At 38.9% G+C, this 14,541-nt stretch overlaps 1 protein-coding gene across 3 annotated transcripts in view; it reads right to left on the reverse strand.

The window, feature by feature from the left end:
- The window catches only part of LOC136852420 (polyisoprenoid diphosphate/phosphate phosphohydrolase PLPP6), a 131,164-nt gene that overhangs the window by 20,290 nt on the left and 96,333 nt on the right, over positions 1–14,541 (reverse strand). For all 3 annotated transcript variants that reach the window (XM_067127062.1, XM_067127046.1, XM_067127055.1), the window contains one exon: positions 13,639–13,738. In XM_067127062.1, coding sequence (XP_066983163.1) covers positions 13,639–13,738 — 100 coding nt within the window. The remainder of the gene's footprint in view (positions 1–13,638; positions 13,739–14,541) is intronic.

The raw sequence follows: 14,541 nt of genomic DNA on the forward strand, positions 1-14,541 counted from the left end.
TTTTTGCTGGCATGTCCTTTCTAGTGACCCTTACAGTACCGACAGTGTCAGTTTCTTCATCCGCAAGTGCATCTGCCAATGTTGGACTTGTATAAAAATTATCTGTATATAAACAATAGCCCTTGTTCAAAAGAGGGTCCATAAGAGAGGAAACAAATCTATTAGACACAGGAAGATCCATATATTTTTCCATGTATTGTGTATCCTTACCTGCATAAATGAAGAAGTTCCATATATAACCAGTAGAACTTTCACAAAGTTCATAAAACTTTATTCCAAACCTTTTACGTTTAGCTGGTATATACTGAATCCATGATAAATTTCCCTTCCAGCCTAAAAAAAGACTCATCAACAGAAACATTCCTACTTGGAATATAATTGTTCATAAATTTCTTCAAAATAAGGTCAGTGAATGGCTTTATTTTTGCTAACTTTCTTCCTGGTCCTTCTGTTATAGTACTATTGTCAACCAAATGTAAGAATTTATGCAAAAACCGCCGTAGCAGTAAGCAAGGAGAGCGCCCAACAAGATAACGAAACACCGAACAGGTAGTAGCAAAAAGGAGGGGGAACGCCGAAAGTAAATAAAGCAGAAGACAGTTAGGTGGAGAACGCTAACTGGCCTCGTATGAGATCCCAACAGTGAGGTGCGAACATGTAGGAAGCACCACGAAGGGAAATAGTCGACGTAAAAGGAAGGGGGAAGGATAGGCCACGAGGTTGGTAACCCAAAGCAGCGACCAGGGGTGGGACAGCACTCCCCGGGTGCCCAGAGATTCTCATAGATCCCCTCGCTATGTAAGCTGTGTTGCACGACAAGAGCGAGAGAAAAAGAGAGGAAGGGCAAAACCTCTACGGCCAGGGAGCAATGAAAGATGAACAGGAGTGGGGAGAGCACTCCTGGTCACCTCCAGGTCCAGGTGGAGTGCCAACTCAGACACACCGAAGGACAATCAATCAATGCAGAGGGAGGGGATGTAGGCCGGGCATCTTATCATTTCATTATCTCAAGCATACCTCTCCCCGTGCCCAAGAAAAGGTCCTGGGTTTTCTCCAGTTTGCTTCAGTGACGGTTCTCCTTCTGAAGTCAAAGCTGGAGTTTATGACCGGGTATGGTGGAGTCAGGACGTGTCTCCTTGATTCCTCCTGCTTGAATAGTGGCCTCCGGCCTTGCACAACTGTCAAGTGCTTACCGGTCAGTTCCTCTCCAGCTTTCCCCTCCGGCCTCAGTATTCCACACCGTCACCTCTCTGGCGGGTGAGGTGGATATTTTTTTGGCCCAATGGCCCAATGGTACTTAGTCAGTCACGTTCCGGCAGTTCCATATCAACGCTTTGGAGGGCGGTGACAGTTTTCCTGTCCTTGGAAACTTCTTCCCCCCCAAGAGGTTTCCTTTTAGGCTGGTTCTGAACAAAACAGCAATAGTGCGCTGCGTAAACAAGTGGTTTTGGACTCGAATTGCTTCGTTCAGGTTATGGTTCATTCCTCTCCATAACCAACAGACGCAGGTGCCTCTGTCTACCACCCTTCTCGTAGGGGTCCAAAAGGTCACTGCTTTTTCCCTATCCAGGGCCTCCCCCCTGGTGTCGGAATAGTCCTTAGGCGGAGCGTCATTCAGGTAGTCTTGTGACCTTTTCCTGGGCTTGGAAGTAGGTCTGTTTGCAACCCAATTCAGCCACAAACTATCAAGCTGTCCCGTCTGGTATAAACTCAGCCTGCGTCAGCCCCCTCAAACTCTGATGTCCTGCATTTGTGGTCTTTGTGAATCTTACAGTTTAGGAGGAAACTGATATTGGTCCTGTTATTACTGTTTTCCTGAAATCAGTTAAGGGATCCTACTCTACTGCAGTATGGTTCTGCAGTTAAGTAACTAGCACTCTTCACATAGTTTTCTAAGCTACAGTACTGATGCGACCGCATTGGCCTCGAGGAAGGTGTTTTGTTGGAACCAGACTCACAGGCCCTTAACTTTCATCCCTAAGGTCTGTGTTCGTCTAAGAAATACTCCGTCCACATTCGGTTTCCTGGTCGTTGAGTAATGTATCGGAGTTAGCTTCGGTAACCAGCAATCATCTTGTTCTTATCTTTCCTTGTTAAGGAAGTCCCAAAAATTTTTAATCAGCTTAGCTTCTAGTGTTAGTTTTCCTGTTCTGTTTGCCCTGTCTGGCGGAACCAATCAGTTTGGTTTGTCTGGCGGAACCAATCAGTTTGGTTTCCCCTCATCAGGGGTAGTGTTGTGAATTCCTCACCCTAACTTTCTATCTACAATTGAAGGTCCTCATTTTCGGTGGTCACCTTAGAAAGTACTCCCCTTTTACAAGGTCTGTTTCTGTGTCCAGTTTTCTCCTTGCAGGCTTTTTTAGACAGGACCTCGCAATTTTGTCAGGTCCTCTCCTTTAAAAAAAGGGGGGGCACTGTCATTGGGTCTGCTATTAGGCAGGAAGTATTTTCTTAATACAAGCCTATTCAGGTGCTATTCTAAGCTCATGATCTTAGACGGTGACCACTTACATTATTTTCATTACATGAACTTAGAGGACCTTACTTATGTTCAGGGTAGAATTCTCCTAGTTTTCAACGTTTCTATTTAAGTCTTTAATAGCATAAGAATGATGTTTATTTCTCTGTTACTATTTCACCGGGTGACACGGGACCCCGATCCAGAAAAAGGATTTTGACAAAGGAAAATCTATTTCTGGAGAGGCCCGTGTCACCCGGTGACCCACCCTGTTTTTCTTTCTTTCCCTCCCTTGATAAACTTCATTCTAGTGAGGTGGGTGCTAACATGGAATGCGGCTAGTGTTGCCTTGTATACAGTCCGAGTAGTGCATGGGCTTGTATCGGCACCTCTCGTTGGGACTTTTGACATTGGGAATCTCTATAGGATAAGGTTCCGTGTTTTTGTAGTTCACCCTTTTCCATACACAACTCCATCTAGTGGAGCTCGCTCTGGGGGTAGTAACTCCAGCATTTCATTTAGCTTTGTGGTATCTAGCAACGGAATTACCTAGAAATAAGTGCTGAATGGACTTTTTTCACCTGGTGACACGGGCCCCTCTCCAGAAATAGATTTTTCCTTTGTCAAAATCCTTTTATTACGTGGGTGACGCTTAACAGGTTAAAATACTCGGGTATAAGCATTTTTAGAGGGTTTTTCTTGTGTTCAAACTATCAAAATAGGCAGTTCTAAGTATTTTTACAGGGGTTTTAAGTATTCGCAGATTTTAGCTATACGGGGGGTTTACTGTGTTTAAAAGAGGGGCATACTTACTTCAGTTCACTTTGCCTGACTGAAAACCTTATACTACTTATAAAAGGGAGATGAAATTTCTTCACAACTATGGTAGAGTCAGGTTTAATCTGAATAATCCTTGGGCATGCCTTACATAAATCTGATGTAAAGTAAAAGCTATTGCTATGTGGGAAGGACACTGTTTCCTACCTACAATAAAATTATAATATCACTTGTTGTATTAGGTTCCCAGTTTGATTTTACTGTTGCGCTTGTGTGAGAGGGAATGGAACAGAATATGGATTTTATGCCCACCACAGAGCACTGGAACCCAAGGGATCGTCCAGCACTGTGTGTGAGGGTGAGAGAGTCAGTTAATTTATTATCTAATAAGTATTCTTCAAAATCTGAACAGTAACAAAATAAGCTGTTCTAATGAATCAAATTATTTTATATGGCTACTGATTATGATGGCTAAAATCATCTTCACTGTAGTCGTCTCCTGTTCAATTTGAACTGGACAAATTTAGGAATACACACACTGGAAGCATCTCTCAAGAAACAATGTCAAGTTTAGTTTCCTCCCACTTGTGTAAACTCCTTTCCTATTTCCTTACTCCACGTACTAATTGTTGCCCATATCAATGACTGAGGATGGTGGTATGATGTTTAGATGAGGGGGATTGTAATTGGGTAAAGAACTGAAATGCTAAAAAAATCTCCAGATTCCCTTCTTCCTTTCTACAATCTGTGTAACAACATTCAGGACATGAAGAAGTTGAATGGACATACATACCAACCAAAAAACAAGTTTTGATGTAGGAAAAACCTATTTTTAGTAACTGCTGAGTCCTCAAAGGAGTTACTGTACTCTCATGGTCCCCACAGGGCTCCATAAGATGGACCAACCAATCTCAAGGAATTCTCTTATAATTGGTCTCAGTTAGAATAGTGCATGTTGACACAATGATAGAATATAAAGGACTCAACAAAAGAGGGCTCTACCTTTTTGTTTACAATGACTGCCTAGGTTCTTCCTTCATCTTTAACACAACAATGTGGCACCAGCACATATGTTGGTCATTTTCCTAATTACTTACTGCAGGTCTGTGCAAGATAAATGTTCACCAAAGTCCCATGCCTTTTTGTCAGGAAAGTGGGTGGGTTTGAGAACTCACAGCAGCTACCAAAAATAGGTTTTTCCTATGTCAAAACCCATTTTTTGATAGTGCAGCTGCTTTTCGTCCTCAATGGAGCTGACAAAATGGCTAAGCTCCTAATAAATCAATCCCAACAATCAGATAAAATTTTGGTCCCATTAAGTCACAAGTTATCAACCATATTCTTTGTTCCAGATACCCATTAGGGTTTGGCAACAAAGAACAGGAAACAACACACAAACTTATATAAATATATTAAGACTTTTAGTTCTAATACGCTGGGTCTGGCTGTGGGATTATTGCTCCTTTCCCGGTAATATCTCACCATGACTACCATATCAAGAAGGCCCCTGGTTTTCTGCTGAAGCAGTTCTTCGTTGGGGAGTCAGTAGAGTTGTCGGCTAGCACTCGCTAGGCCCGAGTTCGACTCTCCGGCCGGCTAATGAAGAATTAGAGGAATTTATTTCTGGTGATAGAAATTCATTTCTCACTATAATGTGGTTTGGATTCCACAATAAGCTGTAGGTCCCGTTACTAGGTAACCAATTGGTTCTTAGCCACGTAAAATAAGTCTAATCCTTTGTGCCAGCCCTAGGAGAGCTGTTAACCAGCTCAGTGGTCTGGTAAAACTAAGATATACTTAACTTTTTTTTTTTCTGCTGAAGCACCTATGAGGCCAGAACTTACCATACCACCTCTGATACACAGCATAGTTGAATTTGTTGGAGCTCATGGCAATAGTGTTTCAGGAATACTGCCTCTGATGACACCCTGTACACTCAGAGACTTCTTCGAAAGAAACATTTCAGAAGAAAGGCAACTATGAACTTATCCTGTAAAAGTCATGCAGCTTAGGAAAGGAGTGAGGGTTTGCCTTTTTAGTCAGGGACACTAAAATAATCCTCAGCCCATGTAGAGTGGTCTGTTTCTGCTAGTGTGTAGGAAAAAGAGGCCCATCTGGGATGTTTGCTGTGACATCCAAGTAAACCTTGAGTGCTTGGAACAGGCATAATGTTTTAACCAAAATACAGTTCCCTTATCAGGATAGAGGATTTCCTCTTTAAAAGGTTCTCATCCTAGGCCAGGAATGATGGGACAGGAAACAATAATGTAAGACAGCTAGATGTATGAGTGATGTAACATTGTCCCCATCTAAGAGAGCCCAACTTGCTAATCCTAGTTCCTGATCCCAAAGCAGTCAAGAAGAGACCACCTTTTGGAGCTTATGAATTGTAGTTGTATTGGGCCCACTGAAGTGAGTGGATGACAGAAGTCTAAGAACCTTATTCAGGGAGCAGGTAATGGGAAGACCTGCAGGAGCCCAGTCTTTGCAATGCAAAAGCCAGGAGAAGGGATGCAAGAATTTCTATATTAGAATCAATTCAAAAACCATAAAGCAAGAGTTCTGACAATGCTGCCTTGTGTACCGTGATTGATGCGATAGCAAGGCACGTGTCCTCAAAAAGATATATATGAAAATACAGAACTGTTTCAACAGAGATTCCAACTAGGCTCTCAGCATGGATGTAATCTAACCAGACTTTCCATATGGACTGGTACTGTCGGATAGATGTCCGTAGTTTTTGCACTAGGTACCTAGTAATGTTGGGTGAATAATCATCACAATAGACTAGATTTTAAAAATCTACATATGAAGGTCTCGGCTCAGAAAGGAGGATGCATAGATGACTTTCCCTCTTGCTGTCTGGGATAGAACAGCAGATGGTAACTGAATCGATTTCTTCGCTCGTTGAAAAAGGAACCAAACTGTCATAGGCCCAGCATTGTTGTCTGTAAAAACTAGGATGTGCAAAAACCTTTTCAGGTTCTTCCTTATTCTGGTTTGAGTACTGGTGGGAAGAGACAGCCAGCAGTGAAGAGTATCCCAACAAAGTACCAGCCACAGAGGACATCTGCTGGGAGTAAGGCAGGATTTGTTCCAATCGTGTATGTAGCCCACCCAGTTAAATTCCTTTTTTCCCAGGTTCTCAGACAACTACTGCTGCTAATTTTGTAAAATTTCTTGGGACAACATTTAACCTAACAGGCATGAATTTGAATCTGTAATTTTTCTTCCCTATCAAAACCCTAGGAAGGGGTGAAAGAGAACAGCAGTAGGGATGTGCCAGTATGCATCTTTCACACCTACAGAAATGGTCCAGGTCCCTTGCAGAATGAGCAAACGTACTTGGGCAACAGTAGTCATCCAGCAACTGTGGCAAACAATGTGTTTGTTCATATCTGACAGGTTGAGGAACACCCTTCATTCAAAGAAATTTTTCTTGTGGTCAATAAACACATCTTTCTCTATGGCTCCCTTTCACCCTTTTGCTTAAGACACGTGATCACTTACGTCCGTGGGGAGTGACTCGAGTGGTAAGCGTTCATTATAAATGTTTTTACTTTTTTTTTGTTCAAAGAAGTGCAACTCCAACCATTTTCATGGTAGGCCACTCAATCTTGTTCCATTTTGCACCTGAATGATTTATCTATACAATGACAAAAAATCCCCCAAATTAACTTTTATGTATGTAGAATAATGAGAAGTTATGAGATGCAAGAAAATTCTTCACTTCACCCCTAAAAATTGTACCAAAAAAAAAAAAAAACTTGTGATAAAGTCTTCATTTTTTATCCATAGCACATCCAGATGAATTAGCTAGTTATTGCAATGCAAAAATTTGTAATTATAGCAAGGGAAATATGATAAAATTAATGACAAAGTAGTTCATTTTTTCTATATGAAAAGCAACAGTCACCCATACAATATGACACCTGGTAAAAGTTGACTCCCAAATTTTCACTATGTACCACACCCAAAAAGGATATTAACAATATAATCAAGAGTGGCAAAACTGTAAGTCTAACCTGTTTACTGAGACTGACACTATTAGAAGAACAAAAGCAAAATCATCCACACTCTTTATGGTGACAGGCAAAGTGAACAGAGTGCCAGAGTCCTACACCAAACATAAGCTCACCCCTGGAATCCAAAGCCTAATCTCTGAGGTACTTCTGCCTTTGATTTATTAACCTTTAAACGCCGAGCCTCTATTTACAAGTGTCTGCTGTATGCAATGATGGCTCGGGAGTTAGCTAAACAAACCAAGTGGAAAAAAGTTTTTTGAAAATCACAGCACGCTTAGTTTTTAAGATTAAGAGTTCATTTTTGGCTCATTTTTTTTTTTGTCATTCCCTAAAATTTAGTATGCAACCATCAGAAATGAAAAAAAATATCATTATCATATATAAATATTGAAATATATGAGAGCAAAAAAAAAAAATTTCATATATAATTGTATACAAATTGCGCTGTGAGCAAAACGGTTAAAGCTAAGGAGTTATTTTTTCTTTGTATTGTACACTAAATTGCGATGATTTTGGTATATAACAAATTGTAAAACGATCAAAGCAACACAGCGAAAATATTATCACAAAATGATGCATGAATTCATAACGCCATGGACGTGAAAAAAGTTTTTTTTTCAAAAAATTCACCATAAATCGAAATATTGTGCTACAGACTTCCCGTTTGTTGCAAAATGAAGGTAACTGATTGAATATTAATAGAATGTAAGTGTTTTAGCTTACAATTGCAGTTTTCGACCATTTCGGTCGTCGAAAACCATTTCGGTCGAGTTAAAGTTGACCAGTCGAATTTTTTCTATTTATCATGATTTATATGAAAATATTTCAAAACTGATAAAAGCTACAACCATGAGTTATTTTTTGTTGTATTCTACATGAAATTGCACACATTTTCATATATAAAACTTTATGTAACGACTAATATAAAACGGTGCAAACATTACGACAAAATGGCTTAAAGAATTTCTGAGATGTTTGGCGAGTTATCGCAAGGTGGACGCAAGGAAAAAGTTTTTTTCAAAAATTCATCATAAATTGAAATATTGTGCTAGAGAATTCCAATATGTTGCAAAATGAAGGTAAATGATTGAATATTACTAGAATGTAAGAGTTTTAGCTTACAATTGCGTTTTTTCGACCATTTCGGTCAAGTCAAAGTTGACTGAAGGTTGAAATTTTGGCACTTATTGTGATTTATATGAAAATATTTCAAAATTGATAAAAGCTACAACCATGAGTTATTTTTTGTTGCATTCTACATGAGATTGCGCACATTTTCATATATAAAACTTTATGTAACGACTAATATAAAACGGTGCAAACATTACAACAAAGTGGTGAAAGAATTTCCAAGATGTTCGGCAGAGTTACCGCGCGGACGCAAGGAAAGTTTTTTTAAAAATTCATCATAAATCGAAATATTGTGCTAGAGACTTCCAATTTGTTGCAAAATGAAGGTAAATTATTGAATATTACTGGAATGTAAGAGTTTTAGCTTACAATTGCGTTTTTCAACCATTTTGGTCGAGTCAAAGTTGACCAAAGGTTGAAATTTTGGCAGTTATCGTGATTTATATGAAAATATTTCAAAACTGATAAAAGCTACAACCATGAGTTATGTTTTGTTGTATTCTACATGAAATTGCGCACATTTCCATATATAAAACTTTATGTAACAACTACTATAAAACGGTGCAAACATTACGACAAAGTGATGAAAGAATTTCCGAGATGTTCAATGCCGAAGTTACTGCGCTACATGGATGTAAGGAAAAAGTTTTTTTCAAAAATTCACCATAAATCGAAAGATTGTGCTAGAGACTTCCAATTTGTTGCAAAATGAAGGTAAATGATTGAATATTACTAGAATGTAAGAGTTTTAGCTTACAATTGCGTTTTTCAACCATTTTGGTCGAGTCAAAGTTGACCGAAGGTTGAAATTTTGGCACTTATGGTGATTTATATGAAAATATTTCCAAACTAATAAAAGCTACAACCATGGGTTGTTTTTTTGTTGTATTTTACATGAAATTGCACACATTTTCATATGTAAAACTTTATGTAACGACTAACATAAAACGGTGGAAAAATTACAACAAAATGACGAAAGAATTTCTGAAATTTTCGGCCGAGTTACCACATGGACGTAAGGACAATGTTTTTTTCAAAAATTCACCATAAATCGAAATATTGTGCTAGAGACTTCCAATTTGTTGCAAAATGAAGGTAAATGATTGAATATTACTAGAATGTAAGAGTTTTAGCTTACTATTGCGTTTTTCGACCATTTCGGTTGAGTCAGAGTTGACCAAAGGTTGAAATTTTTTGTAGTTGACGTACGGTACCAGTCGGCGTTTAAGGGTTAATATGATTGGTCATACAGTCGACCCTTGTTAAGATGGACTAATAGGAGGGCCAGGGTGTCCATCTTAACCGGTAGTCCAATTTAACCGGTTATACCTAATACATACCTATAAATATACTATATTTCATTATTTTTATAAAGAGTATGAATAATAAACTAATACAGAAACATTTGAATTACACCTCATAGTAAAAGATGAAAAATGAAGAATAAAACATGATAAAAATGATAGAATTCAGCTGCTTATGTCGATGTGTGAGCACTAACTACGAATGAGAGAGAGAGAGAGATAATTGTTATCCTTATGTTATGAGAAAGAAATTATTTATGAATTATTACAGAGAGAGAGAATCCTTTGACCTGCTATCAGCAACACTCCCCTTTCTTGTCATGTTAACTTAACATGTTTTACAGCTTTGCACTCAAGGTTCTCTTCAAAAGATCAGGGAATGATATTTGTTTGTTTAAAATACGTATCAAATACACAGTGTAAATTTTGTAATTACAATTTTATTATTATTATTATTGAATGAAATCGCTGCATCAGCTACATTGATCTTGTATAGAGTCTTCTCTATTTTCCTTATACTGTACCAGTTTTTCTCTGTTACCACAACTGGCGATAACGTGCCAATGTGATTCATCAGGATGAGTTAAATTTTCAGGATAGAGTAAGTCAAATATGGTGAGTATAGCCCGTAGGGTTATATACACATAAAGATTTTTATTATTTAAAATAATGTTATTTAATTTACTCATAAAAGCTTGAAAACTTATAATAATAATAATTAGGATGTTGTGCAAAGTCATTTTACTTTTATACTTGAACATGAATAGTTTTGTAAGGAGGACCAAGAGAGAGAACAAATATAATAGATGTTTATAGAAAGGAAACTTTTTAGGCTTATTTTTACATATTTTGAATTATCAGTGACTGTCTTATCCAATATCCGGATTAAAGGGGTCAGTTTTAACAAGGGTCGACTGTACTGGTATCTCTCATGTTCACTCATTATTGAGAAGTATACAAGAACAATACAGATTCCGCTAATGTCCTTGGAAATGAATTCCATCCTATCGCCAGTATCCCCAATGGATAATTAACACAGCATAAAGGGGGAGCTAGAGAGGCTAGGCAATAAAATAAAGACAAGCAAAGTAAAGTAAATGAAGTAAAATGTTTTACACGTGTAACTGGGAAAATCATGCAGTTGAACTTCCAAGTAATAGAGAAGTTGGTCAGCAAGATAGAAAACTGATAAAATATGAAGATATAAAGTAAAGAGAGATATTTAAATGTGAATTGAGGGGTTAAGTTTCCTTAGTATACCCCTCTTGCCAGCCACATGCCTCCACCCTAATAATGTTCTACACTAAAATCATGTGGTTTTAACATGGCAATCTCTTGCTAAGATGGACCGAATGGATATTCTCTGTGTAGGCACAGCAATTCCACAGACTGTTGGTCCCTCTGCCTGTGTGGCTGACATAGAAGAGAGACATGGAGGAACCCTATTTTAGTGCCTTGATAAGGAGTACCAGCTGATATGTACACCACTCAGTCTGTGGCAAAAGAGGAGTCCTGAGGTGATCAATATCTAATCTATCTTTTGCTGGATCAAGCTGAAAGGAAAGAAGGCACAAAACTCTGCATGGTTTCATGGGGACTGAAAGGCTACCTCCACTGGAGCTCATGAGTCCAGAACATGAGAACAAAACACGGGGAGCTTTCTGTTCAACCATGTGGCAAACAGATGAATTACCAATGATCCTACACAGGATGTATTGAACACTCCAATCCAAAGGCCTATCCTGGTGAATGGACTAGTCTGCCACAACATCCCTGCTACCCAGACCCAGAATGTGCCTGCCTGACAGTTCCAGTTCACCAATTTTGTGCACCTCCTATGCAAACTTACCAAGATGAAGGGAAATTATCTCCCCTCCTCATTGACATGTGCCACTAAAGTCACGCTGTAGCTCATCAAAATCACTAAACAGCCCATCACCTGTTCTTGGAGTGCATATAGTACTGGTAACAGTAGTCAGAATTTGCAAATGTTATGCTGCTGGTGAAGTCAATTTGACATCCACAACTCCAGAGAAACTATGTTCTCCAGGCATTCTTCTCACCTCTTTGTCATTGCATCTGAGAACAGATGCACCTCCCACATAAAGCTTCACATTGTGTAGCCATAAAAAACAAGCTTCTTTAATTCCTGGCTGTGAGGCACTGGAAGATGGGAGGATATTTGAAGGCTGACCAGTGCCATTTCATACACCAATAAAGTGAGTGCTGGTGGAATGCCATAGAGGAACAAGCATCTCCAAAAACATGTAAGTGAGAAATGCCTGCCAAAGCCAAGCTGGAAGCTCCTACCAAGACAAAAACCATGCTTTCACCTCCCTTAACTTGCTGATACAAAAACAAAAGTGCAGGAAATACCAGATCATAAACTTGCTCCATCTCAGCAAAACAGCAAACGCAGTCTGAATGACTGTCTCCCTTCAGTAAGCTCAGGAATAAGTCCTATGATCTCCCAAAAGTGCTTATCAAATTTAGCCAAAAACACAGGGGAAAAGCATGCACACAACTACAGCAGGAACTGGACATCTCCAAATAGGTCACTGGAGCAGGAGTAGAAACAACATTGGGAACAGAGCACCAGACTCTGGACAAGCCACGAAATTGCCCAAATGCCTTCACAATTCCCATGACTGTGACAGAACACCAAGAACAGATGTGGTGGGCACAGGTGCACAGTCACTGCCCATATCAGGGATGGACAAACTGCGTAGTGTGAGACTTCTGACCTGAAAGCTCCTTCCATGAATCAAAATGCCTAAGGAAAATGAGCAAGAACAGACCCATCAAGAGACAGAAGCCAAAAAGGACTGCTGAGAGACAACAGAGTTATAGGCAGTGTGTTATCCCCTGAACAAACTGCTGACCTCGTTTTGCCTTCTTTCACTTAGTTGCATACTTCACTCATTGTAATGGAGACCAACCAGAACACTCCCCACTAGTTGAATTAATAATGCAAGTTTGGCCACTGCAAAAAAAGCATAAAGAATGTCAGACACAGGCTTCATAAAGTGACCACATGCAACCTTTCACCCAGGACACCTACACTGTTCATAAGCACTGTCTGTTCCAAAGAGCAAAAACTCAAATAATCAAAAGAGCAATTCACAAAACTGTAACAAAAAATTTTATCGAAAGTCATGTAAGGAACATATCTACAAAACGGTCACAAAATTTTATCAAGAGTCACACAAAAATAATCCCCAACAATGTCAAGGAAATGGATCACAGCAGCAGGGTGTCTTCTCTTTACTGTGGCCAAAGAAAACATAAACTGAAGAGTACTGAGTGGCACTTATCCCCACTTCCCACCTACACACTGCTAATTACGCACTTGGTAATGATCTTCAATAGGCCAATTCCAGTTGGGTGATGAGAATACTCCTATACAAAAGACATGGTTTCTATGTCATAGGAACAAATGTTTTTACTGAACTTATCTTATGTGGCATTTTTATATTATTCTTAGGTCACTTTTGCAAAAACTAGGCTAAGTAAACTGCAAGACAGGCTTGGGTTCTCAGGTAGCCTGATAAAGGCCAGAATATCAATATAATTTCATTCTCATTTTACAGAAATATGTGCCTCCCTTGGAAATAAAATGCATAAAAGCTTCATACACATTCTCCTTTTTGTTTAAAGTGTTTCACACCAAAAATCTGACCCACACCCCCTCTTCCTCACCTAGAGCCACACTGCTACTCCACATCAAGTATTCTAACCTCTATTTCACTTTCTCAGTTCAATCTAATTCTTCCATAATTCTCAAGCTGTCCTCTTACATACAATTTCTAATGAACAGAAACAATTATTACCTTCAACAATTTCTTTGAAACTTTCCTAAAGGCAATCAGTCACTTGATGACTCTCTCCCACATCATGAAGCTTCTTACTGACAATCCCATTACAATAACTCCTTGTTACTTACCAATAAAAATGTTTACAAGAAGTTGTCTGACAGAAGGACTGTCAAGAAAGAAGATGAAGGTAGCAGTTCCTACTAACCAAGGTATGCCATGACACGATATCTGAAAGAACATTCTATGTACTGACATTTTAAAAACAATTTTAATTCTTTAATACAAACCCAGAAACTGAATGTGTTCTTTCATTTGTCAGTAAAAATTCTCAGACAAACATTCATCCACAAAAAATGAATCACTGTGTGTGCATAGAGAGCTTGCACAAAGCAGACCACAGGACTTGTCAAACTAGCACAGACTTCATGTCACTGTACCTCTAACATCAATGACATGGGGCCAAGGGGTGGAAAATTTAGTCTAAATTTTAGGTTTCTATTAACAAATTTTGGTTGATAAAAAACTTAATTAAATTACAAACCTATAACTCAAGAGTGGCAAAATCATTTAAGTACGGAGGAACTGAGAAGTCAAATCCCCAGACTTCACAAGGAACTACATGATCTGCCTGCACTTTAGAGTCACACCATAAGTTCTTAGTCCTTCTATATTGGGCCAGGTTTGAGTAACAGTACCCAGGCAACAGTGGTGTAATATGCCTGTAAAATGTATGCACTTGCTTATATAGCTTCCTATTTCAGTAGATCTGCATAGGGCTGAAAATAAGGAGAGGCATGTTTTAAAGATGCACCACAAGAGCACTCCATTTTGGTAAAATTTACTCAATTTCAACTAGAAGCAGATAAAAGTGAAAATTCTGTCATCTCGGATGCCATAACCAGTGAATTAGATGAGAAAAGTGCCTATATGTCTCCCCAGAAGCAAGGATAAGTTGCCCAGTTCCTACTACAATTCCTAACAACTAGGCATCAAACCACTTTTATCAAACAGAGGTCCTCTCTTTGATAAAA

The sequence above is a fragment of the Macrobrachium rosenbergii genome, chromosome 3 (assembly GCF_040412425.1).
Source record: "Macrobrachium rosenbergii isolate ZJJX-2024 chromosome 3, ASM4041242v1, whole genome shotgun sequence".
NCBI lineage: Eukaryota > Metazoa > Arthropoda > Malacostraca > Decapoda > Palaemonidae > Macrobrachium > Macrobrachium rosenbergii.